This window comes from Cygnus atratus, chromosome 1, assembly GCF_013377495.2.
Source record: "Cygnus atratus isolate AKBS03 ecotype Queensland, Australia chromosome 1, CAtr_DNAZoo_HiC_assembly, whole genome shotgun sequence".
Lineage (NCBI taxonomy): Eukaryota > Metazoa > Chordata > Aves > Anseriformes > Anatidae > Cygnus > Cygnus atratus.
Window position 1 is genome coordinate 1,206,460 of NC_066362.1, and position 24,495 is coordinate 1,230,954.

Sequence of the window (24,495 nt, forward strand, 5' to 3'; positions counted from 1 at the left end):
AACTATCTGGGTTCTGTGGGTGCTCTTTAGCCACAAGGGGAACTGCTCTGAAGCCCCCCCCATCCCGGCCCTTTCGTCCCCTTCGGCTGTGAACGGGCACGGGTGCTCCAGGGGCTGTTTTGGGGATGCTGAGCAGGTCCCCCAGCAGCAAAGTGGGGGGTTTGGGGGGCCCCTTGCCAGCAGATGGCACTATGGGCTTAAATATCCCCAAACCCAGGGGTTGGGTGGTCCCTTTAGGGTGCTGCTTGGGTGCTCCGACCGGAGCGGGGTCCCGCAGCGACAGGAGGGGACAGTTCTGTGTTTGGGGACAGACGCTGCTTTTGGGAAGTGTCCTTTTTTATCTGGCCCAGGAGGAAGCTCGCGCACTGTCGTGTTCAGGGTTATGGGGGGTTACCCTGACCCCTGGTCCTGTCTTAAATTTGGGTGGAATTGCATTTTCCTGATGGTTTTGGTGAGTGGGATGGGCCGAGCTCTCTCCGCAGCCGTTGTGGGGCTGGGGTGTGCAAAGCAGCCAGGGTAGGGCTGGTTTGTCTGGGGCTAAAGAAAACGTTCATTTTGAGGGATTTCTTTCTGTGGGCTTCTTTTTTAAAAGAAAATAGCATTGAATGAAAAGTTCCTACGTGAGATGTCAAGCTAACCAAAAGCTAAACGTGTTGGGCCTGACCCCAACACATCCCCCATGCAGCAGACCAAACCCCCCCGTTTGGCACGCAGGCAGAAAGACTCGTTTCTGTAGTGAAGGGAAAACATTTATCCTGGGACGCGCTGCATCATCCTCATGCGGGGCTCGAGACAGCCCCAAACCGGGGGGATTTGCACCGATTTCCTCCCCTCTCCTGGGCTTCCTGCGGGGATCTCCATCGCTGACCCGTTCCGGCAGGAGCAGCGTCCACGTGCCCAAAGCGTCCCTCGCATCGGGGCTGGGCCAGGGGTGCTGCAAGGGGGGAGGCACAGGTTGGAAAGGCTGGGAGGACAAATCCCCCTTCGGTGACATCCTCAGAGGGGCAGGGAAGAGCTCGAGTGACCGCATTTCTTTGTGATCCTTTCCCCTTCAGTGCAGGGAAATGGCTCAGGCTCTGCTTTACCTTACGCAGGAGCAAAGAGCCCTTCCTCCCGCCTGCCCTCCCGTTGTGACAAAGCTTTCATATCTTCCAGTTCTTGTTATTTCAAGCCGTTTCCTGTCCGTGTGTCTGTCGGGCGTCCTCCTGGTTGAGGCTGTGGAGACTTTGCGAGGCCGGGCACGGGGAGAGCCACGACTTGCACGTGTCCCCTGGAGACAGCATCACCCGCGTGGCATCGGGGCTGCGGCCACATTTGGAAGAAGAGACGGGGATGGAGCCCCCCAAAAACGTCTGCGTTGCGTTCACGTGGGTTTGGGAGGCACCGGAGGTAAACCTGAGGTTAAAGTGCTCGGGCAAGGCAGGGCGGTTTCAAGGAGCCTGGATAATATTTGCCCCGAACGCACGCGGCCGCCCGCCCCCGGGGACAAGTGTCGGCGCTCTCTGGCTGCCTTTGCCTTAATTAAATGAACGAAAGCTGCGATAGTGCAGGCCGGTCCCGGGGACATTGCCAGAACAAATCAATAGCCGCGGTACAATCGGATTGCTCGTATCGAATGTCCGCATGCCATTAGGCAGGAGTAGGCTGAATCATCTTAAATCTGTAGAGCAGGAGCTGTAATTAGAAGAGCTAACGAACGCTGCGGGCTCCTATTGACGTCTGCTATGAAATACATCCCGGCAAGACGACCGCTGTCTGTCGGCTTACAGTGGGAAGTCCCAGGGAGTTGAAAAGCTTCCACGTAAATGGAATTTTTTCCCCTTTTCCTCCTGTGTGAGGGATCAGCCTTCGCAGTGGCATGGGGCGATGCTCGCGGCGTTGCGGTCGTGGAGGAGCCTTTGCCCTCCCGGTTAACAGTGGCCGGCATCGGCTCTGTGCCAAGCAGCCCTGCTGCCGTGCTCTGTCTCAAAGGCCAGCACCCACGTGGCCGCTGCTTTTAGGACCAAATGTCACGGGGATGGGCAAATCCAGCCCGTGGGGTGGTCAGCAGGGGCTCTGCCCAGTACCCAGCTCTGCCTCCTGTGCAGGCACCAGCAGTTTGGCACGGGGATGGAGGACCACGGGTGGTGGGGCAATTCCTGAGCCGAAGGGCTTGGCCACGTTTAATTTTGCAGCCAAGGTAGTGGAGGAGAAACCCCCAGGTTTTGTTCGTTTGTGCAGGATCAAAGCTTGGCGTCTGCCTGGGCTTTTCCTCTGCCCTTCCCTCTCTTACCGTGCGCTGGGGATGTGCTGTGCGAGGGAGCAGGATGAAACGACCGTGCTATTTCATCTAATGTTGTTTGTGGTCATCGCTTGTAAGAGAAGCAGTTCCCGAGCCTGGCTGTCAGCCGTGCAGACCTACACGTGGCTGCAGGCCGGGGAAATCCTCGCCTTTTGGGGGCCGCGTTCCCCGGCATGGGGCCCAGCACTGGTGCCTGTCCCGTGTCCCCGTACCCGGCACAGCTCGTACGCAGCACCGCTCTGCCCCGTGCTCACAGAGCCCCGATTGTTTGAGCGGCAGAACCCTCCCTACCCGCCGGCCTCTCCCTTCCTCCCCGATATCCGCTGTTTTCCCAGATAAATCCTCCAGCACGGCCTGGTGCCATGCGGCCGGAGCGCTGGCAAACCGGGGTATAACCCGCTCCCTCCGCGGGCATCCCCAGTGCACGCCCCGGTGTGATGAAGTGCCCAATTAGTGGCTACTAATTAGCGCTGGGGCGCTCGGCCGCGCTGAGATTACTCTGTGACTTTGCCAGCAACCTGGCACCCCCAGGATGAGGCCGCGCTCCAAAAGGCAAGCGGGGCAAGCGATGCGCGGCTGGGTGCTGGTGGTGCCGAGCTCCGTGCCTGGTGCCCCCGCATCGGGCGTTCTCTCACCGGCGGAGCCATCGGCAGCACCGGGGGGATTTTGGCCCCCAGGCTGGCATGAGCCCCCCTCCCGTGCTGCTCGGGGCCGGGATGCTGCCGGATCCAGGGCTTCGCATGGAGCCGGCTGGCGGCTGCGCGGAACAGGCAGCGCCGGGGAGGGATTTCCATCTGCTGCCACCCCAAATCCCTCCCCCAGCAGTTTGCAAAGAGTTTTGTTTTCAAAGGCCCCTTCTGAGACTGAAAGCTGCCCGAGACTGAGCTTTCTGTTCCGACAGAGGGGCAGGAACGTGCTGTGAGACAGATCCTGATTTCACTTTAGCAGGAAAATGGTTTTTTTTTCAGTGAAGATGGGACTTTTCTGGGCGCTTTCCACGCACAAAGCCGTGTGTTTCTTTAACTTCGCCCCCCTCACGCTCCTCCCGTCGTCCTCTCCGCATTGCTTCCCGAGCCCATTAAATGCCTTACAGCCCTCGCCTCTCCCCTGAGCGTTTTCCAGTCCAGCTGCCACCCGGGCACATAATGAAACCGTTTTTCCTCCCGTCCCCGGTGACTTTTTACCAACGCAGCGTGTCGTGCTCGTGCTTCATCGGCTGCTGACTGGGTTCTTCCCCTCAAAGCGCGAAATTCTTCTTTTGGCTTCGTCGAAATCCTGCAGGTTGCTTTCCCTGCGCCGGCCTAACCTTGGCATTTCTGTTCTGGTGGGTCCTGAAACTCCACACAAGCTTGCGGGACTTGGTGGCTTTTTTCCAGCCTGCTCCGCACCTCTCCTGGCTGATCACAGCCCAAGAACCACGGGGTCCTTTCACCTCCAGCCAACGCAGCTCCTGCTTCTCCACCGGGAAGGCAACGTTGGGCTTTGCCCGGTGCTTGCACAGCCCCAGAAATCCTTGGCTAGAGGCTGAGCCTTGAATAAGTTGACATTGACGAGTACAGAATGGAAATCATATGGACTTTAGGGAAAGGAAATAGCTTAAAAACAAAACCGTCGTGCTGCCAGGCTGTACCAGAAGAGGCACAGCTCCCCCAGCCACCCCCACCACGCAGCAAAGGGGATGGCAGTGCCTAAACCTCTAAATTTGTGCCAGGGCAGTGCATGCTGCTGGAGCCCCCCGCTCCCCTGTGCCTGCTGCTGCGTCGGTCCTCGTGTGCACGTGGACAAAAGCAATGGCAGAACAGTATAAAATAGGAGGGGAAGAGGAAAAAAAATCAAAAAGCAGAGTTTGAATGCACGAGCAAGTTGGGGGGGTTGAAGAATGGCAAAAACGAGAAACCTCGTAGAAGGAGCTAATTAAAGGAAATTTATCCATCAGTAGATGGGCTGCACCTCTGACTTCTGTGCCTCCGGAGCATGCGGCGTGTAAGGATGAGGTTGTATGGCTAGGGCTTTTAAATACCCAGTGATGCAGTCACCTGCAACATCAACAATATCAGCAGTCCTGTGCCCAGAGATATCCTGCATTAATCCCAATAACGATAGCAATAAAAAAGCCAAGGACGAGCTCGAGTTTCACTTCCCTATGAGGAGCTTTCCCGAAGAACTGGATGTAGAAAGCTGCAGATTGTTACCAGGCTTTTGTTTGCTGGTTTGCACAGATGCTCCCCCACGAAGGGGGGGGATCTGTGGGCTCGGGGAACCTGGCAGAACAGCAAGTTTCCTGGCTCTCGGGTGCTGCTCTGCCAGCGCGTCTCAGCTCCTGCTCCTCGGGGCTTTGCCAGTGGTGGAGCCGCAGGCCCGGGAGAGAGGCTTGGAACTGGTGCTGGGGAGGGTTGGTGCCTTGAGGTGGCCCAGGAGGTGAAGATGATGGTTCGAAGAAGACACAGAAGGCTCGTGGTGCTGCTGGAAGGATCCGCAGCGCTCCGGGGAAGGTTACGAGAGCCACAGTGGTGCTGGGGGCAGCAGGATGGATGCGGGGGAGCCCCCAAGAGCCGCCCCCTCCCCAGGCCAAGCAGCCCCAGCTCCCGCAGCCTCTCCTCGCTCCGGGCCCTGCAGCTCCTCCTGGGCTCCCCCCAGTTTGCCCAGGCCGTGTCCCAGTATGGACTGGGACGCACTGGGGCCAGCCCAGGGCAGGCCAAAGCTTGGAGACATGGCCTCGCGGGAGCATGGACGGCCCGTGGGGAGCCTCCCCGTGGTGAGGGGGGGCCACGGAGCGGGAGGCAGGGCAGCAGTGCGGGAAATTTTTCAAAATTCTTCGAAACCACTAAAAATAACCAGGCAGAAATTGAATTCTTCAAAACCACGAAATAAAATGGAATTTTGGTGCAGTGCAAGAGGCCTAGAACGGCTCGGGGTGCCCGGCCTCGTCCCCCCAGCGCCGCCATTCCGCGCCTCAGCCCTGTGAGGCGCACAACCCCCGCCTTCCTCCCCCCTTCCTCATCCTCACCCTCCTCAGGACTACATCTCCCATAACCCCCCGCGCGGCCCCCGCCGAGGCGCGGCGCGCTGCCCGCCGGGACTCGTAGTCCCCGCGCGGCCGCGGGCGGGGCATGGCAACGGCAGGCGGGACTACAACTCCCAGCGTGCCCCGCGGGCGGCGGCGGCGGCGGGGGCGGACCGGGGCGGGCCGGGCGGTCCCTGAGGGAACCGGAGGAGGCGGCGGCGGCGGCGGCGGCAGCGATGTCGGTGCAGGTGGCAGCCCCCGCCGTGGAGCTGAAGGAGCTGGGCGGCCCCATGGACAAGGCAGCGGGGCCGTCGTGCCCCGCCGCGGCCCCCCCGTCGTGCCCGGTGCCCGTTACCGAGCGTGAGGCGGTCCCGGCGGCCGAGCGGCCCCCCCCCCGGCGCCGGCGGCGGCGGCGGCTGCCCCCCCCCTCCGCCGACGCCCCCGGTCGCCGCCGCCGCCGCCGCCAGGGTGCCTCAGGCCTCGGCCATGAAGCGCAGCGACCCGCTGCTGCCCCAGCACCGGCACCACCACGGCGCCGGCGGCGGCGGCGGCGACAACAACGGCGGCGGCGCGGCCGAGGCGCTCGTCAGCCCCGACGGCACCGTCACCGAGGCGCCGCGCACCGTTAAGAAGGTACCGGGGGGGGGGGGGGAGGGGGCTGTTCCTGTGTGGGGTGGGGTGTGGGGGCTCGGGGTGACCCCCCCCCCCCCCCCCCCCTCCGGTCGCCCCCTAAACGGGGACACCGTCAAGGTCCCCCTCCCCGTCCCTAAACGGGGACACCGGCATGGTGTGGGGACACGGGGTGTCCCCCCCCCCGGACCCTAAATGGGGACCCTGTCAGTGTGTGGGGACACGGCGCGACCCCCCCCGGTTCCCCCCTAAATGAGGGTGCTGTCAGTGTCCCCCCCCCGTCCCTAAATGAGGGCACCGACACGGTGTGGGGGACATGGGTGACGCCCCCCAAATGGGAACTGTGGTGGTGTGTGGGGACATGGGGTGTGTCCCCCTGCCCCCCCCCCCCCCCCCCCAAAACGGGGACCCTGTCGTGGTGTGTGGGGACAGCCCCAAAATGGGACCCGTCACGGTGTGTGGGGACTCAGGGTGCCCCCCTCCAAGTGGGGACGCTGTCACTGCGTGGGGACATGGGGTGACCCCCCCCATCCCCCCTAAATGGGGACCCTGTCACGGGGTGTGGGGACATGGGGTGACCCCCCCCCCCTGTCGCCGCTAAATGGGGGCACCAACACAGTGTGGGCACATGGGTGACACCCCCCCAGATGGGACCCGTCACGGTGTGCGGGGACTCAGGTGCCCCCACCCCCACCAAGTGGGGACCCTGTCACAGTGTGCGGGGACTCAGGTGACACCCCCCTCCCCCAAAAAAACAGGGCCACCACCACGTTGTGTGGGGACACCCGGCCCCCCCCCCCCCCCCCCCCCCCCATGATCCAGCCTGGGCGTGGGGCTGCCCCTATCCCACCTACGTACGGTGCAGGTGCACCCACGGGTGCCCCTGTGTGGGTCCTGTGCCCCCCCCCCCCGTGCACGCCCCGTGCCGTGCGGCCCCTGTGTTGCACGCTCACACCCACCACAGAGCGTGCGTGTGCACGGGGAGGGGGGGGGGAGCTGTGCACGCCCACCTGCGGGGGCGTCCGCCGGAGACGCCGGTGCCCGGGCACCGGGCCACGGCATCGTGTCGGCTTCGTGGCCCCGGTGTTATCTCCGAGATACGGCTGTGAGCCGGATAGCAGCACGCTGAACGACCCGCCCCACGTGGGAGGGGTGCCGCGGTGGCCCTCCTGGGCACGCGTGCGTGTGGCTGTGTCGCTGCACGCTCACCCACGCCCCGGGGTGCTGGGGCACGGCCCCGGACTTGGCCCTTGCCCGCGTGGATCGCGTACCCTACAGGTCGTGCGTGGGTACGTACCCTGTAGATCTGCACGTCGCCTCGTGGGTGTGCCCCCGGCGCGTGGGGGTGTGCACGTGCTTGTGTTTGGTTTGCTCACGCAGTGTGAGGGCACCCAGGCATGGCCGTATCCACGGGTATCCACCCGCTTGTGCACGCGGGAGTGAGCCGGGTGCGTGGAGGTGAGCACACGAGCGTGGAGGTGAGCACACGAGCGTGGAGGTGAGCGTGCACGCCTACGTGGTGCACGCTGGCAGGCGAACCAGCGCGCACGTGTATCGGTGTGTGTGCGTGCAGGTGTCGGTGCGTGCGTGTCTTGCGCGTGCAAGGAAGCATTTGTGCGGGTTCACGCTTACGTAGGCATGCGGCTGGGTGCACACGCGTACACCGAGGAGCACACGCGCGTGCGTACAGGTGTGCCACGCGTGGCTGTGGCGGTACAGGCGCTGACGGGAGGTGTTTGTGCACCCCCACGGGCACCCACGCCCGTGTGCACACGAGCACCCCGTGCGTGTAGGCACGCGTGCGCCGCGCGCCCCTGTCCCTTTGCACGTCTGTCCCTACCCGGGTGCAGGCACGGGCGTCCTTGCGGGTGCAAACACGCTCAGGCGCAGGGACGGCCCCGCGTGTGTCCCCGCCGCGGGCACACGGAGGAATCGTGTTTTCCGCAGAGGTCCCGAGTGGGAAATCTCTGGGGAGCCGAGTTTTTGGGAGCCTGGCGGCCTTCGCTGCAGGATCCTCAGGAGGGGGAGTTCTCCCCAGGGGGGCGCGATCGGGGAAGGCAGGGAGGAGAGGCGCACGCCGCTGAAGGCAGACCTTCCTCCCAGGGGACAGCCTCCTCATCCTCACCCTCTCCCCGCTCCGTTTGCTCTCTCCTCCATCGGGTTCCCCTGGGTTATCCCTGGTGCACGGGGGCCCTGTTTCTCTGCCGACCCCCACGTGCAAGCCGCCGAACCACAGCTCCCTCTCTCGCCATCCCAAGCCAGGTTCACCTGCCGGCGGGCACCACAGCTTCATCCCGAGCTGCCCGCGCGCGCTCCGAGTGCCTGGAGCCCTCTCTGCTGCCTCCCCCCGTCCCACCTCTCGGCTTCCAGAGACCCCCCCCCAGCGTACCCATATTTTCTTCTCAAGTCCTCTCGATGCTCCCTGCCCACCCCGTACCCCCCTCCTTTCTTTTCTGGCTCCTTTACGAGCGCTCCCCCTCCTCCGGCAGCGAGCAGCGCGGCGTTCAGTAACGCCTCACCACCTGCGAGGGCAGGCTGCGGCTGATGGGCTCGTTTTGGGGCCGCGGTTCCCGAAGGGATCCCCTCTCCGGACTCTCTCCTTCCACGCCGTCGCCTTCCAGCGACTTCAGCGCGCGCCTTGCGGCGCTGCGAGAGCTTCTCGGGCGCTCCGTTTTCGGTGTACAAACCCGGGGTCCTCCCCTCGGCTGCCGGGGAAGCGCTGGCACCCGAATAAATTCCCCGCACTGGGTACCCAGAAAATCGCTCGCGGCCCCGCGACTGCTGGGAGGTTTAAAACAGAAACAAGCGTGAAACAAGCGGATGAAAATTGTAGTCAAATCCAGTAGAACTTTGCGTTAGTACCCGTGGTAAGGGTCTGTGTGAAAATACATCGGCAAGGTCGTACCAAAATCCTGGAGATGTGAAGTCAGCTGTAGTTCTTGGAGTTAGTCGGGCCGAAAAAATGTGTTTTTTTTTTTTTTTTGACTGGTTTACGTGTTGAAAGCGTTGTGCTTTCTGTTTTTACTGGGATTTGAACGCGTGCTCTTAATGTCTGAGCAAACATTCGCTCACGCAGCTCCGACCCAGGCGCAGAGGTCCCGGTACGCAGCCGCGGCAGCTCTTTCCTGTGACCCCGCTCTCGTTTTAAAACCCGTTTCTGTGCCGGCTTGGACTCAGCCGGGTCATCCGGCTGGCTTTGTGTCCCTGCCGAGGCGTTTGGACGGGTGGAGGTTTCAAGCCTCCTGGCTGGACTTGAGCACGGTGGCGGCAGCTCGCGGGCTCGTGTTTGAGCTCGTAAGGGCGTCCGGCTGCTTGCCACGGTCGCTCCTGCTCCGTGAGATTTCTCAGCCCGTCCCCACATCAAAGCCCAGGAGGAACGGCCCAACTCGTGGGCACGGTGGTGCTGGTGTGCGTGGCACGGGGGCCGCAACGAGGACACGTTGGCTCCTGACCCGCCGTAGGGCTCGGTGGGTGCGCGTAACCCCGGCTGGGGAGCTCCGATGGCCGTGGTTGTGTGGCCCCGAAGTTTTACGGTGAGCGTTTGCCGCTTGGCAAAGCAAGAGGTTACCCCTGAAGCCCCCGAAGCCGGAGCTTCGGGCCGTGCTTTCTGCGCGGCCGCGTTACCTGGAGGGTTTGGGGTCGGGGCGGTTCGCTGATGCGCAGAGCAGGGCGGCGCTGCCGGAGGGAAACCTCCCAAAACCTCCCCGCCGCACGATTCTTGCGATTTCCCCCAAGTGAACGCCTCCTGCTCGGGAGGTTTTGTTCTGCGGAGACTCCAAACGCCCCTCCCGCGGCTCGTGCGGGCGATGGCTCTGACCTCGGCTCTAGGATTCCCAGCTGTGCGTCCCTCTTGTGTTCTCCCATCCCGCTCTAATCCGCGGTGCTCACTTCGGCGAGGTAATGAACGCTTCCCCCGGGGCCGAGCTCCCAAGCGCCGCTCCTAATGAGCGCGGTCTGAGCGCCGCTTAATGAAATCTTGTGGTTGGAGGCCGTGCTCTTCCATTGCGTGTGATGCTCCGGGGTCTGTCGCCCTGTGAACGTGCGGCGTCTGATTTTTGGGAGGCGCTTTGGGTGCCGCTGCTTGGAAGGGTCGATGGCTCGGCCTTCGGCGTGGAGGCAGCGCAACAGGAAGGAAGGGATGGAAGAGAACGGCGGTGGACGCGAGCGGGTGGCCAAGTGTGGAAAGGAGGAGCCCAGCGCTCGGGATGGAACAGCAAACCCTCATTTTATGGGGGTGCTGAGGGTGCTGGGCCCCCCTCGGGAATAAAATCACCTAACGATCCTCGCGTCTGCGCCTTTCCCGGAGGGACAGCAGCCTGGTGCTTGAATTCGCAAGCAATTAAAAGCTCAGCCTTAGCTTTGGCCCTGGCTTGACACTTGAAGGACGAGCCAGGTAAAGCAATTACGGCTTTCGGGGCCGTGTTTGACCTTTTAGGTTTTCTTTTTAACTCGGTCTGGTGCGTTGTAAAACAGTGTAACGGTTTAGCTCAGACAAGGCGATGCAGATGAAGCCGAGAATAAAGCAGCGAGCTGGGTAGCTCAGGCAGCAGGCAGGCTCTCCATACAAACGAGCAGCCTGCAGCGTTGGGTACGCTGAAGAACAGCGAGGCTGAAGGAACAGAATTGCTCCAAATTGCTCCAAACCGCGGCAGCAGGGTGCAGAAAGCATCCGCCTCGCTCTCTTCTTTGTTATTTTTTTTCCTCTTCGGTTTTGCAGGTTCGAGCCAGGGGTCCAAGGGTAGAACCTCGGTCGCATGCTGACGTCCCGCTAAGCCCCTGGTAGGGGGAAGAGCTGCAGGCAAGTGGCAGGACCTGCGTGGTGGATGGAGGGGGCAGCCTGAGAAACGAGCTCCAGCCCCTGAAAGACGCCGGGCGCCGCTTGCTCTCGGTCCCAGCGGGACTGGTGGGTTCCAGGGCTGACTGGGAGGAAAAGGCTGCGCGGAGGATAAAATAAACCTTAAGCCTTGCACCGACCCGGCTCCACGCAGGTCATGCTGTGCATTTGTAGCCCCTCCAAAAAAAAGGCCTGAAGGGGGAGAAGTCAGCACGTGAGAAAGCACGCCTGAGGAACGTGAAATAGCGGCTCTTTGGGGAGCCTTGAGGATTCGAGGTCAAGGATTTTTATTTATTTTTTAATATTAATTTTAGGGAATGCTTCTCAACTGACTGCTTCTTAGCTTCAGGCCTAGAGCTCACCTGCTGCCACGCTCCTGCTGGCTGTGCGCTGAGCACCTCCTGTTCCTTGTGGTATTTTGGGAGGCCAGCGGTACCTAAACGTGCTGGCCTGGCCTTCCTCGCATCAAAAACTGCGTCCCTTCCTGGAGCGCAGCAGAAACTGTGCCTGGAGACAGGGCTGCCGAGGAACTGCTGGCTTCCCAGCCAAACTTTCAAACTTCCTACTTATTGCAGGTGCAGCTCGTTTAATTTGTGCTCTCTCCGAAGTACGGTGCGCAGAATGAAGAATGCTCAGGTTGCCAGAAGTTGTTCCTTGCTTTGCAAAAACATACGTGAAGCTGGCCACACCGATGGTCTGATTTGCGGTGCTTTTCCTGCAGCGTAAGCTTTCCTACGGTTTGTGCTATGGGGAGAGAACCTTTGACTGTTTTTAACTTATTATAGTGTTGTTATTGGGAAAAAGTGCACGTATAACTATATAAATATGGACTGAAGCACTTCTTTTAGCAGAAACGTGCTCAAATATCTCAAGTGGAGTAGTTACTAAAGAGATCGGAGCCTTCTGAGTGAGCTTCCAGAAGACGACCAGCAGAAGCGGGTGACATTTGCAGGGACTTCAGAGAATCAAATGGCACGGTCGTGCCCGCCTCCTTTTTATGTCTGGGATGGAAGGCGTTTTGCTAACGTGGCGTTGGAATGCTGTGGGATGCGCACGGAGAGGTGAGAGCCTGGGAGTTACGCCCCTGGAAAGCTCACCCTCGCGTCGGAAGGCTCTGTGATTTCCTGGTTTTGGAAGATAAAACTGCTCCGTCTCGGGTTTGGAGCTGGGTTATGGCTGCACCGACATCAGGATCACCTACCAGTATGTTTGGGGTTCCCGCCATGAAATGGGGAAGATCCAGCCTTTTTCCCCGGTGCCTTGCTGCTGCCGAGCAGAGCTGTTACAGCGGCACGGTTCCCCCCAGCATCAACTGGAGCAGCGAGCGCAGCGCTGCTGTCAGCCCGGATCCCAAGCCACAAGAAGATAACCAACACTTCTCCCGTTCATAGCCAGGTGTGCAAAGCTTACGGAGGTCGTGTTGCCAGAGCACGGCTCGCGCCGGTCTCCTCGTGCTCTTCGAGGCACGCAGCTCCTGCACCGGAGCTGGCGGGTGTCCGCCTGGCTCGAGCTCTGCTCTGCCCGCACCCGCCTGCGTGGACTTGCCCGTAGGAGCCTCATCGCAGAAAAACGGTGTAATTACAGCGTTTAGCAGCCGAGCCCAACCCCTGCTCCTGCAGGCTCTGGCCGCCTGCTCCATGTGCTTTGTGGCTGCCCGGGGGCGAAGCCGGGTGGCAGCGAGTCCAGCCCCAAAGCCACATCCCGTCCGCTGCCCGAGGCGGCTCCCCGGGAAGCAGCACCAGGCCTCGGCTCTGCGATTCGGCTCTCCAGCCTCGGTGGTCTCCTAAAAGCACTTTTAGCCTTTTGCTAGGCGAAATGTTCAAGTTTTGCTGCTTGCTTGACCTTGCTTTAAATCGCAGGCGGAGCAGCGGTGGATCCCCGGGTGTTTTTCCTCCTGACGGAGCCTGAGATAGGCAGCCCGCTGCATTTTTCATGAGTGTCAGAAGAGAGGAAAGTCAGTCGAAAAACGAGCTGGCTGTCCAGAACTGCTGAACCACTCTATTTCAAATTTTCTTCCAAAGGCAAGCATTTAAAAAATTGGAGGAGTACGAACATGCCTTCACCCGACAGTTAGGAGGCTGTGCTTGGTATTTACTTAACGGGGCACGAGGTGATCGGCGTTTAATCCCGAAGTTATGTGAGAAAATCCCGGGAATGGCCCGTTCCCATCAAAATGACTCAGGGACCAATTTAGCAGAGGGCTTGCCGCGGTTCGGGCTGCTGTCTGTTCCCAGCTCGCCTTCCAGTTACCCCAGCGCTCGCTGACTCACATTTGGTGTTCTCTCCGTGACTTTGGGGCTTACGGAGGCGGGGAAATCTGCTCGGGTCAGCTTTGGTATTGGCCGAGATAGTTCCTATTGTTCGCAGAGCGCACGGAGTGGCTTGATGTGGGTTTAAAAAAAAAAAAAAAAAGAAGAAAAGGGAAAACCACCAAAAACCTGCTACATTGTGGGATGGGGAGGTTACTACCACAACTCCAGCGTTTCACACAGACCAGTTAGGCATTGATTGAAGTGGCTTTTTGTCGTACTGAGCTGCTACAATTTCTCTGCTCTTGCACCAAATCCCGCTCCAGTTTTGCTATGTGCCTTTAGTGTGCGCGTTCAGGAGTCAGGAAGCGAATCCCTTTTGTTTCGAAGTAACTGTAGCTGATTCTCTCAAAGATATTTGGCTGCATAAGGGGTTAGCACTTCAGTGTGCTTCCAGCAGCCGGTATTTTGGGTTCCAGTGCAGAAAACCGCGGTGTGAACGAGTGCGCTCCTGCTCCCTCCGCTTGCTTGGCTTCCCCTCGGCCTCTCCTGAGGCAGCAGCAGGTCGGGGAGGTGGGGATCAGGGGAAAGGCCAGGAGGCGAGGGGTAATGTTTCAGAGATACGGCGTGTACATTTATTTCTGTGTAAGTATGTTTCTGGGCTGCCATAAGCCGCGTGGCGAGTTGGGGCAAACAGCCTGGGGAGCCGCGAGCGGAGAGCCGCGGCTGCGTGTCCCGCGGGTGGCTGCCTGCCTGGGCCGCGTGCTGGGAAGGTGAGAAGTTCACCGGGCTCGGTGACATTTGCCGTCACCCCTCGGAGAATTTGAGGTCTGCGAGGCTGCTTTTTAAAGCCGCACGGCGGTGATACGTCCTGCGGCGGCGTGCGGACTGAGCCGGGGCGCGAGCTCCGCTGCGGCGGGGCCCGTCCTCCGGCCCCCAGACCTGCTGGGAACGGGGCCTTTGGGATCACAGTGACCCGGAAGTAAATTAAATCTCGGGACGTTGTAGTAGTTGGCATCAAAAAGTGGTTTTTGTTATTTCTGCACGCATTAATGGGTGTTTTATCCTTCAAAGCTGAAAGGGAGCGAAGGTGTCGAGAGGCAAGCACTCACTGTGGGTTTGTCCTTTTTTTTCTACATGTGACACTATACGTATGTGTAATCTTAAGATCTTATTTCTGTAGGAAAAAGCAAGGACTGATTCTCAGAGCCTTAGCGTGAACCTAGCGAGCTCTTCAGCACTGTGAAAAGAGGTAGGAGGGGAAGGAAGATCTGTCTTCAAGAACAGAGCCGGTGCCTTTCCTCGGCCCTGGAGGCTGACTGCAGACGGGGGCCTTATGGCTCCGTTAAGTGCTGCCAGGGGAAATTACCCCCTCGGTGGATGGAGGTGTCACCCGAGTGTACCCTGCCTTGTCCTTCCATGCTGTGGCCAGGTTCTGTGCGCTGTCCCGAAGGGAATTGCCCAAGGGCACCCGGTTGGCAGAAACCAGTCTTGCAGAACTTGTACGTGCTGTGCTCGTACCTGATTTTGGACAAATACCCTCTTATCTTGCTCCATTGCTGTCCCCCCAGCATGCTGCCCAGCACGTGGTGCTCCTGGTGGCTCGGTGACCAGCTCAAGCCCCCTGGCCTCCCCTCTGTCACCTCCCTTATCCGCAGGCCCTTTCAGTCTCCTGCTCTCCCCTTTGGAAGTCAGTGCCCCCAAACCATCCTCGATGCCAACAGACATTTGGGCTTCTTCCATGCTGCCCTTCTGCCTTGAAGGAGGTTGGTGCCATCGCCCCACGAGCTGCCCTTTATCCCTCCTAAGGCTGTCTGGGTGGTGATGCCCTGGGCAGGCTGACCATGGCGGGGTGTTGGCATGCCGAAACCCTCTCCCTGGGTGAGCTTGGAGCTGTGCTAGCACGCAGCCTGCTGCCCTTGGTGCTGGCGAGCCCGTGCCGAGGCACCGCTCCTGAGGATTGGGGTTATCAGTCATGGGCCTTCCTCCGTCAGCTTTTAGCCAGCAATTTTCCCTTCTTCTAGAACATACCGACTCCTGTAAAGGCCAAACAGCACGAAATGCTTTATTATTATGGGTGGTAACTTACCCAGTGCCCTACACCTTGCAGCCTTCCAAACAGTTTCCTTTTTCCATGTCTGGACCAAACAACCCCAAGTCCTAACACCTTACCTGTCCGAGCTGCCCCTGAGCTTTTTGTAGGGGCCAGAAATGTGAGATTCCTCGCTATCAGGAACAAAGCACTGATACCGTGCCGGAGCTCTGCCAGAACACCAACTATCTCCTCTGTTCCTGCTTCGTGTGAACGGCTGCGATCTATTTCTCCTGCGCTGATGGATGTTGTGATCTAGCCTGCTGCCGCGAGGACGGGTGATGGAGGACTGCAGCGTAGCACGGAGGTATTTCAGACTGCAGCTTTTTAACGCTGCTGTTATGTCTTGCTGAAATACCTGCAGCCTTTCTGGGAAAATCTCATTTCAGGCTTAAATGGAGGAGTGGGGGGGGGGGTGGTTTCGTTACCACCTCGGCTCTCCTGCAATTATCGTTATTTCCTACCAGAAGCGTGGATTTTAGCTGGTGGGAAAAACCCCGGAGAGGAGAATAACCAAGCAACAAAATAAACGGGGGGAGAAGTGCTGAATACCAGCCTACCCCTGATTTTTGTTGCCTGACTTTGTAACGCATTTAAATAATGCGCAGATGAGCACGATACAAGCAGAACAAATTAGGCTTCAGCACAAGAATCGTGGGAGGGGAAGGCTATTACACTGCTCTTGTGCCTCCTTGCCCGAGCGGCGCCCTGCCGCGCTGCCTTCCCACCCCGTGCTGCTGGGGTGCGCGGCCCCAGCCCGGCCGGGGCTGCCTGCACGTCCTACAGATGCCGCTTAGTTTCTCTTTGGGGTTTGCTCACGGGAGGCGTCGCGTTGCAGGTGGCAGACGTTGCCAGCTCTTACGGTTCTCACTTCTTCTGTTTACCCAGCAACAGATAAGGTCTTTTGCTTGGATTTTGGTCCGTGTGGCTCATCCGAAGTTTGTGGGCATCGTAGAAAACGGGATTTTGTGGGACACCCGAGTACCTAACCTTTTTCAAAGCCTCTGTTTTTTGCTCCTGGGGGGCTGAGGTCTGTGTGCGAGGGGCTGCGTCCGTTCTGGCCCTGGTGGGATGTCACAGCCGCGGAAAAACTTCTCTTTCTGCCTTTAAGTTAACACAGGATCATACTCAGCTGTACGGAAAGCAGTCTGCAGGGCAGGTCACCAAAGCCGGTCCCGTTAAAGGTCAGATTTTGCTGCTCCTTGCTTTGCCTTTGGGGAGAATGCTGGGGTTTGGACAGTGAAGGGGGTTAAGAGAAATGTGACCTTCTCCTGCACTCCCCAGGGTGAGAAGCAGAGCTTCGTGCTGCTGTACCCAGGAAGGTGGCCACGGGTCCTGCAGGTCCAGGAGGAACTTCTGACAGCAAAGTTTGAGGGTGGAAAAAATGGAGTGAAGAAGAAACTCATTTGTGTTTTAATAGGGGAAAAAACATATTTGGCTTTGCTCTCGTGAGACTTGACGACTAGATGGGGGCCTTGTCTCGAGCCCTCCTGTCTCTGAGCTCCTGCAGAGGGGCCCTGGGCTCTGTTGGCTGCAGACTTCTGCCCCGATGCCCTGACACGTCGGGTTGCAGCCCGTCGTGTGTCCAGGTGCTCATGTCTGAGCTGCTGAAGTGCTGCAGGTGGTGCAGCGCCCGTCTCCTCCTCTGAACTCGCAGGGTTCATGCTCCTCGCCTAACTTTAAGGACCCGAAACCCAAAAGGCAAACTGGAATAGATCTGGGAGAGTTTCTGTCTCGACTAGGGTCAGCTGAGCTTATTACGGCTCTGTTTAAATTACAGGAATATTTTCCACACAACTCTGCCAGCCCCGCCGTGGGCAGCGGTCAAAGGAGGAACTTGGAAGCTGCAGTTGGAGACCTCTTCCTGCAGCTGATGTGCTCTTACGCCGCACTTCCCATGTTTCCTATTCCAGGATTGTCATGTCATGTTGTTTTATTCTCCCAGTAATAGCCAGGAGTCCTTCTTTCAGCCCCTTTGACTTGATGCCATGTCACCGTACTTCCTTTACTTTTCCTCCGTAAGCAAACCGAGCAGTCTACACTTGACTAAACAAACAAAAAGTTTTGGTTCTGCTCTGGCTTTGGCTTACCCCCAGCTTCCGTACAGACGAGAGCAGCGGAGCGCTTGCTGGGGACAGATGCAGAAGCAGCAGTTCCCAGAACAAAACAGGTTTGTGTTTTTCCCTTTCTTTTTTTTTCCTCCTTTTTGCGTCAACAACCTCTGCAACAATCCAGGCTTTTAAGTTGGTTTAAATTGGGTTATTCAGTGCTAATGTTATGCAAGACTCCTGATTAGCGGTGTGGAGTCTGAGTTGCAAGACTGCTTGGAGCTGTGATGGAATTAAGGTAACCATGGCAACTATTATCATTAAAATCGGCTTCCTCAGGCAGCGGCCCTTGGCTGCAGCCCGGGCTGGTGCTGGAGCCCTCGGCCAGGCCGCTGCGTGCGGGGCTGCGAGGCCTTTCCCTATGAAGCTGCCGGCTTCCTCGTGTGCTTCCCCAGCCTTTCTTCCCCTAAAAGTCCAGTTTTTGAGCACGGAGCTGCCAAGGCACAGAGCACTCCTTGCCCGAGTCATCCTGCACCCTGTGGGTCCGGGTGAACACGGCCTGCTCGTCCTTAGTGGCTCCTCCAGGTCGTGCGCAGTCACATCCCCTAATTTGGGTTAATTATGCCAGCTGCTGGCTCTGGGAAAAACATTCTCAAATTATTTTTTACCTGTTTATGTGAACGTTGTCTTACTTTTGAGTGAGGATTCACCCACAGATGTCTCTGGATGCGTTTAGCAGAGCTCGTTCGGCCTCCCGACCTTCCTTTGCGTGGTCAGTGCTCCTTGCTGGTGAGTCCTCACTGAATTTTGAGACGTTTTTCTGTTTGTGGACCAGCCGCTTTGCTGCACTGCCTCAAGCAGCTGCCTTTCAAACGGGTCCTTCATCCTGGCAGAGGATAGAGGGGGACAAGAGCATTTCTCCTGGGCTGCCGTCCTTCACCATCTGTGTCTTGGGATCATCATCTCGCGTGTCTCTGACCTAGCCATCAAGTAGGATGAGGATGTTTGAGGTCTCTGCTGGTCTTCTGCCCCTTATTAACCGGGGAGCTGGCACAGGCCATGGCTAAAAGGATGCTGCTGGCTCCATCCTGGTGGAGAACGTGAGGAGATGGGATGCTGCCACCTGTGGCTCTTCCTGGTGGGCACAAGGGTATGGTGAGGACGCGGTAACGGAGCCTCTATCACCGGGAAATGCTCTGCAAAGCTTTTGTTTTGTAAATAGCTTTTGTGCAGGTGGTAGCCCGTAAGGTTTAACTGGATATGGTCCAAATTGGTGCAGCAGTAGGAGTAAAAAGAAAAGGACAAAAAAATATGTAAATTGAACTCGTTTCAAGTTTCACTGCAAATTCCTGTCTTAAATCTCCGTCACTCGAGAGGCAGAGGAGAAGTCCAGAAGCCCATCCGGGTAGCAAAGACAGTTCTAGCAGTCGTTGCTGGGCTGCGCGAAGGAGTAAGGCAATTGCCTTGGCGGGGAAGAGGAGGAAGGCAGGAATGGGTCTCTGGGGAGCCCTCAGCAACAAGAATGATTTTGAGCCGAGAATAGTAAGGAAGGAGTGATGTTCTGCGGATGGACGTGTTTGTGAGGTTGCAGCCTGCCTCGCTGCCGTCCGAAGGAGCGGCGTCGGGCACGTCGCGGGCGCCTGAAGAGCAGGGCTGCGTGGCTCAAGCAGAGCAGCCTTTGTTACTGACGGCACTGCTTGCGTGCCCCGCTGCGGTCTTTGTGCTCCAGCTCTGGTTTTCTGACACCTGAATGGCCCCCGGTAAACAAACTCTGCTGTGAAATAGCACGAGGCTGTGTCTGAAGTGGTGGTGTCTGGGCAAACGGCAGCGGAGATCCGCGGCAGTGCAGGGAGCCTCCAGAAGGGCAGCTGGGCTGCTGCCACACAGGAGACAAGAAGCGTTTTCCTTGGAGCAGATCCCCATGGGACGCGTACGTGAGAGGCATCCCGAGAGGTAAGGGTGCTTCGTCGGGCAGAGCTAGCGGAGGAGCAGGTGAGCGGGTGCTGAACGGGCCTGTCCAGGTGGAAACCGAGCCCCGAGCCTTGCTCCCTGAAGGCTGCGTGTCTGCTCATCCAGCTTTAAAACCGTTTCTGTGGTTACCGAGCGAGCAGGATCAGGCAGAGGCAGCGCACGCAGGGCTGCCCAGGAGGCTCACTGGTGGCTGGGCTGCCTGCGCGGGCTGCGAGAGGTGCGTGGAGCACATCGGGACTTGCTCGAGTGCACGGCTTCAGAGACCTCGGCACGACCTCAGACGGTCCAAACAGGAGTGCTGGGAAGCAGAAGTCGCTTTCAGGTCCCGGGAGAGGCAAAAAAGAGAAGCAAAGCGAAAATACTCCATCGCATGTGGCTTGTGAAAGGAACTGCTTCACGGGAGCTGATCCGGATGGTTTGTTCCCATCAGCAGCAGGCACAGAAGGGCTGAAGTGTCGGCTCCTAATGGAAAGAGGCCGTCACAAAAACGTTTCCTTCCTGTTTTCTTGGCTTGCTCCTCAGCCTCGAGTGTGGCCCTGAAAGCCTTTTGTTACTGCGTAGTTCAGCTGACTCTGAAACTCAGCGCAAGGGAAATTCACTATGGTTTAAGACTAGATATCCAAGGACGTGTTCTCACCCACGTGGCAGAGGAAAATAAACTCTCCTTGTGCAGGATGCAACCTCCCCCCAGTCTGTGGGTAGGAGGAGACTTTCAGAAGCAAGGACGAGAGAAAGAGAATCTCCACGTGATTCTCCAACTGAGCTATCTTGTGGTATTAAAATGACCTTGGGCCAATTGCTCCAGCTACCTGTACCTTCCTCTGATAAACTGGGCAGTATCGGTTGTCTCCCCAGCAGATCTGAGCGTGGATGACTGCTTTATCGAGTGCTCCGTGCTGTATTTGTACAGCGCTGTTCGAAGACCCTTTGCAACTACAAGACGGATGAAAGGATAATTTCCTGATGCTTCTGGAGTGCTTTTCACCCAGCTCTGGCTCCTGCAGCGCTTCCGTGTCCTGTGGCCGCATCGCTCCACGCTCCCGGTTCCTCCCTGCCTGCTGACCCACCGCTTCTCCCACCCGTTCTCCTCCTCCTGCATAAACCCTGCTCCATCGTGGTCTTCAGGACTCATTTTTGGACATCCACGGAGATCCAGGAGAGGGTGAATGCACCCTGAGAGGGCAGGAAGGAGCGTGTGGGCGTGCAGAGGGCTCGCCGAAAGAGTGGCCGTGCTCCTGGCTGCCTGATGCTTGTGCTCTTCCAGGAGGCTTCGCGCCCCACGGGATATCTCCTGAGCCTCTAAAAAGAGAGAGAAAAAGATCCTTCCCTCTAAAAAGAGGGAAACGGTTTGGTTGGTGCTAACCCAGCTGGTGGTTTGAAATCGCTGCAGCACTGCGTGTCGGGGAGGCAAAGCCAGCAAACGTCCTCAAAAAGCACCGAGCGTCCGCCTGCAGCCCCGGCGTTCTGAGGCTGGTGCTGAGAAACGCAGTTCTCGCGGGTCTCGGCGTGGAATCGGTGCCTCAGAGGCAGCGTGGAGCACCTGAATCGTGCTGGCGTTGGGCTGCTTCGCTGAGCTGGTGGAGGAATTGCTGTGGGCTTCGTGTTCTGCGGCGATGGCAGCAAGGTGGTGCCCGCGGGAGGCGTTTGGGCTAGGGGGCGAGTTGTCTGGCGACCGCAGCGAGTGCGCCGCTGGGTGGCTCGCCATGCCAAGAACTTGCTGTGCTTGGCTTTTCGTTTTGCCTTGACTTTTTTATTTTTAATGTAAGCAAGCTGAAACGTTTTCTGCGTTCTCTGCAGCAGATGCAGCAAAATGACCGCAAGTGAGTCATCGGGCCGCCTGAGCACGTAAAGTGTTCTCAGTCGACGTCCGTCGCCATACGGCTTGCACGAGACCTTTTCTCCTGCCTCATCTTTCTTTAGAGGGACGTTAGCTGCTGGCACAGCAATTAGAAAATGCCAGAACAGCCGCTTTTCCAGCGTGGAAGGTCTGACAAAGCTGGGTTTTTGGAAGTCGTGTGAGGCAGGACTGGAGTTGTGACAGCAGCACGGGCTGATTCATCGAGCACGTGTGATTTCTGGAGGCTCTTCCTTCAGTAACCCAGTGGCAAAACCAAGTAGGTGCACGCAGACCCGCTGAGCTTCCCGGACAGAGCCAGACAAGGCTCTATTCATACCGTAGGGACTCTGAGCTGCTCTTTCTCCTGTTCGTTCGTTTGTTCTTTGTTTCCTGTGCTTTGTCCTTAGTTTAAAGGAACAGCAGCTTACTGACGGTGGCACTGATAAAAGGGTGTTGAGAAGGGTGTTACGGAAGGGTAAGGGGCAGCCTTGCTCTACATTTGTGCGTAACCACAGACCAGCGTTGAGCAGAATTTAGATTCCCCTTCCCCAGTTAAAAAGTAACCAAGCGTCTTTGAGAAACTTGTCCTCCGACTTCATCCAGGAGATGAAAGGTGCCACGGGCTCTGCCAAACGGCCCCGTCTTCGAGCTCAGAGGAATTCTGCTCCTTCGCTGGTTTCTCCCCTTGACAGGGCAGGGGGAGAAGTTTGGGTTTTGTTCTTGCAGGTGTGGGGGGAGAGAGAGGAGCAGCCGTGCGTGGCAGGTAAGGCTGGCGAGCGCCGTGAGGCACGTGGCAGCCCTTCGCTGTCCGTCCCTCCCCACTGCTGGAGGCGTCGCAGAGGTGGACGTCTCTTAAAAATGTAAAAGCTGCTGCTTTTAGAAGTGGCCGTCGCCTGTGTCTCAGTTAGCTTAGCGTGCTGCTTTCTGCTGAGCCTGCTGTGGGAAGGGTGACCCCGGGCGGAAAGGCGAGGCAGAAATCTGCGCGCAACGGCCGCGTCCTGCGCCAGCGAGCCCCGACGAGTTCAGTTCGCCCTTCCCACTTCACCCTTCCCCTTCTGCCCGGAGGTTGGGCAAGGCTGCTGAATCACTTCGACCGCTGCCCCGAGGGATGCCGCTCGTGCTCCTGTGGTTCCACCTTCCAGCACCTCGCTGCTCCTCGTCCCTTTTGTCTGGTCTTGCAAAACACGCTGGGGGTGGCGGGGTTGGGAGCGGTGTGCGGGCCAGCAGGGAGGAGGAGGAGGAAGGGCGAGCGGAGGAAGAGCAGAGCAGCCTTTCCCTTCCAGCCCAGCTCAAGCAGGTCTTCATCCACAGCACCGATTAACGGCATCCCTGCAGTCGTTTGGTACCTCTCTCTGCAGCTTCCCTGCTGACGAGTCGGTGGCTGACAGGGAATTAAAAACGTTCCCTTCAACGAGGATGACTGCATCGGGTGTAGGCAAATTCGTTTTCAAATTGTCAGAAAGAACCAGAAGAATACTCTAGGTGAATGTCAGCTTTGAAATGCTAGGTGTTCCTTCTCACGCGGCGTTCGTTGCTCTCTTCTTGCCTTAGCGGCTCAGCCTTGACTCATTCCTGAGTGTTTTTTCGTACACGCAGAGTTCCCGAGCCGTCAAGCTTCCTCGTTGTTAGTTAGTTTCTGAGAAATCTGGAACAGAGGAAAAGAAATGTCATAGAACAGATTTCAGAAACAAATAGAAGGGAGAGAATAAGCAGAAAACCAGTTGAAGGGCGCGTTTCCAGCACGTTATAATACATCAGGTAGAAATCAAATTAGTCACCGTAAAGATTTTGACCCCCTGTTTGTCTTGAGGCTCTCACCGACCCTATTCCTTTCGTTTTCCTCCAAATAAAACGCGTTTAGGTTGGCAAACACCTACGTGTGCAGAGGAGTACCATGCTGTAAAAGCTTTCTTCGTGCCGCTGAGGTTTGCATCGTTTTTCCCCAGGAGGAGGGACGGCGCTTGCAGTAAGCAGTTGCATTGTGTGCGGGTTTGGGTACGCAGGTAGCTGCCTGAATATAGACTCAGTGCGTCTAATATTCGGGTCTTAAAATAACCGAGAGCTGACGGAAGGCGGAGTAGGTGACCTGGATTTCCCGGGGGCTTTGCCGGGGATGCTGCAGGTGAGGAGGCAGAGCCTTGCGCCCTCCTGGGACCTGAGTGGTGCGGGGAAGAAGGTGGCAGAGAGATCAGCCTGGTTCCCCCAGCAGGTTGGGGTGGCCTTGGTGAGCCTAAATGTGCTCACCGTGGGTGGTGAGGGTTGTGGGGGGCTGGCTGTGTTTAGATCCATGTGTTGGGGCCTGGGTTTTGTGCGAACACGGAGCAGGGAATGGGAGCGTGGCATAACAGAGGCCTTGGAAAGCAGGCTGGCACACCATGGCTGTTACTGCTGCGGCAGGACAAAAAGCAGGGCGCTACCCCAATATCATGCTTTTCTGTTCGCAGCCGATGAAGGAGGTGCTTCCCAAGAAGCTGCTGCTCCTGGGGCGATCCGTCCTGATAGCAGAAAGCGGAGCTGAGGCCACCTCTCAGAGGCGTCCTCCAGCGCCTGCATCTCCTCTGCCTGCCCTGTGCTTGAGGCCAAGCAGCACGGGCCCTGTAGGAAAAGGAGCAAAGCAAATAAAAAAAAATTAAATAGAAACCATGCAACCATACCTTTTAAACAGAAACCGTGCAGTTTGCTTTTAGCTGTCTTTAAAATGATGGGGTGTCGTTCTGCACAAAGCGCAGGTGACGGGCAGTTTTCTGAACAAACTGCTTTGGTTTCGCTCTCTTGATGCCCTCTTAGACCATTTTGCTCTGCTTTAATTTCGCCTTAATTCAGAAACCCGCCTGGCTTCTGAGCGCACACGCTTTTGTTTCAGTTGGCAGAGACGCAGCAGCTCTTACATGTGTGGGGCTGGGGCGTGAAGTGTGTGGATGGCCCCATAACCACCTGGCTCTTGTTGCTTCCCTTTTGTCCCCGCTCCTTCACGCGGCGCTTTCCTGTCTGCGCAGCTTTCAGGGCAGTAGGATGGGAGTGCAGCATGATGAGGATGTCGCCCGTGTATCCTGGGCTCTGGAGGCTGCCTCCTGATTCCCTTTCTCAATCTTTCCTGGAGCGGGACGCTGGGCAGAGCCGGGGCAGGATGGCTGCCTGCGCTCCCTCCCCACAGTAAGTGCGTGCACCGCGCCGAGCCGCCGGTCTGCACCTTGGTGCGCCGTCAGCCTTCTCCTTCGCCCTGCTCTGGGTAGCCTGCGTTTCTCCTCTTTGGGTCAGGCCTGCTCATCCCTTAGCATCATCTCCTCGTCTATTTTCTACTGCTGTCTGACTCTCATATATATATATATCTATGTTTTTTCCCTTAGTGGATAAAAGCATCAGTTGTTAGCTGTCAAAAGACAAATTCTGCTCCCAGTGACCTGGGCTTTGCCACGTGTGGCTTTGAGGCTTTCCAGATCTCAGTGCCAAATTGCTTATGCTATTTTTATGTTGATTGCAAATGTCTCTGTTTTATTAAGGTTTTGGCAACAGCTAACCTGAAGAAGTTGTCAGAAGCCACTTTATCCC

General features: G+C 58.0%; 1 protein-coding gene across 1 annotated transcript in view; it reads left to right on the forward strand.

Annotated features, from left to right (window-relative positions):
- The first annotated feature begins 5,725 nt into the window (after positions 1-5,725).
- The window catches only part of AHCYL2 (adenosylhomocysteinase like 2), a 78,275-nt gene continuing 59,505 nt past the window's right edge, over positions 5,726-24,495 (forward strand). The window contains exon 1 of the mRNA XM_035571265.1: positions 5,726-5,918. Within this exon, the coding sequence (XP_035427158.1) occupies positions 5,772-5,918 (147 nt within the window). The 5' untranslated portion in view covers positions 5,726-5,771. The remainder of the gene's footprint in view (positions 5,919-24,495) is intronic.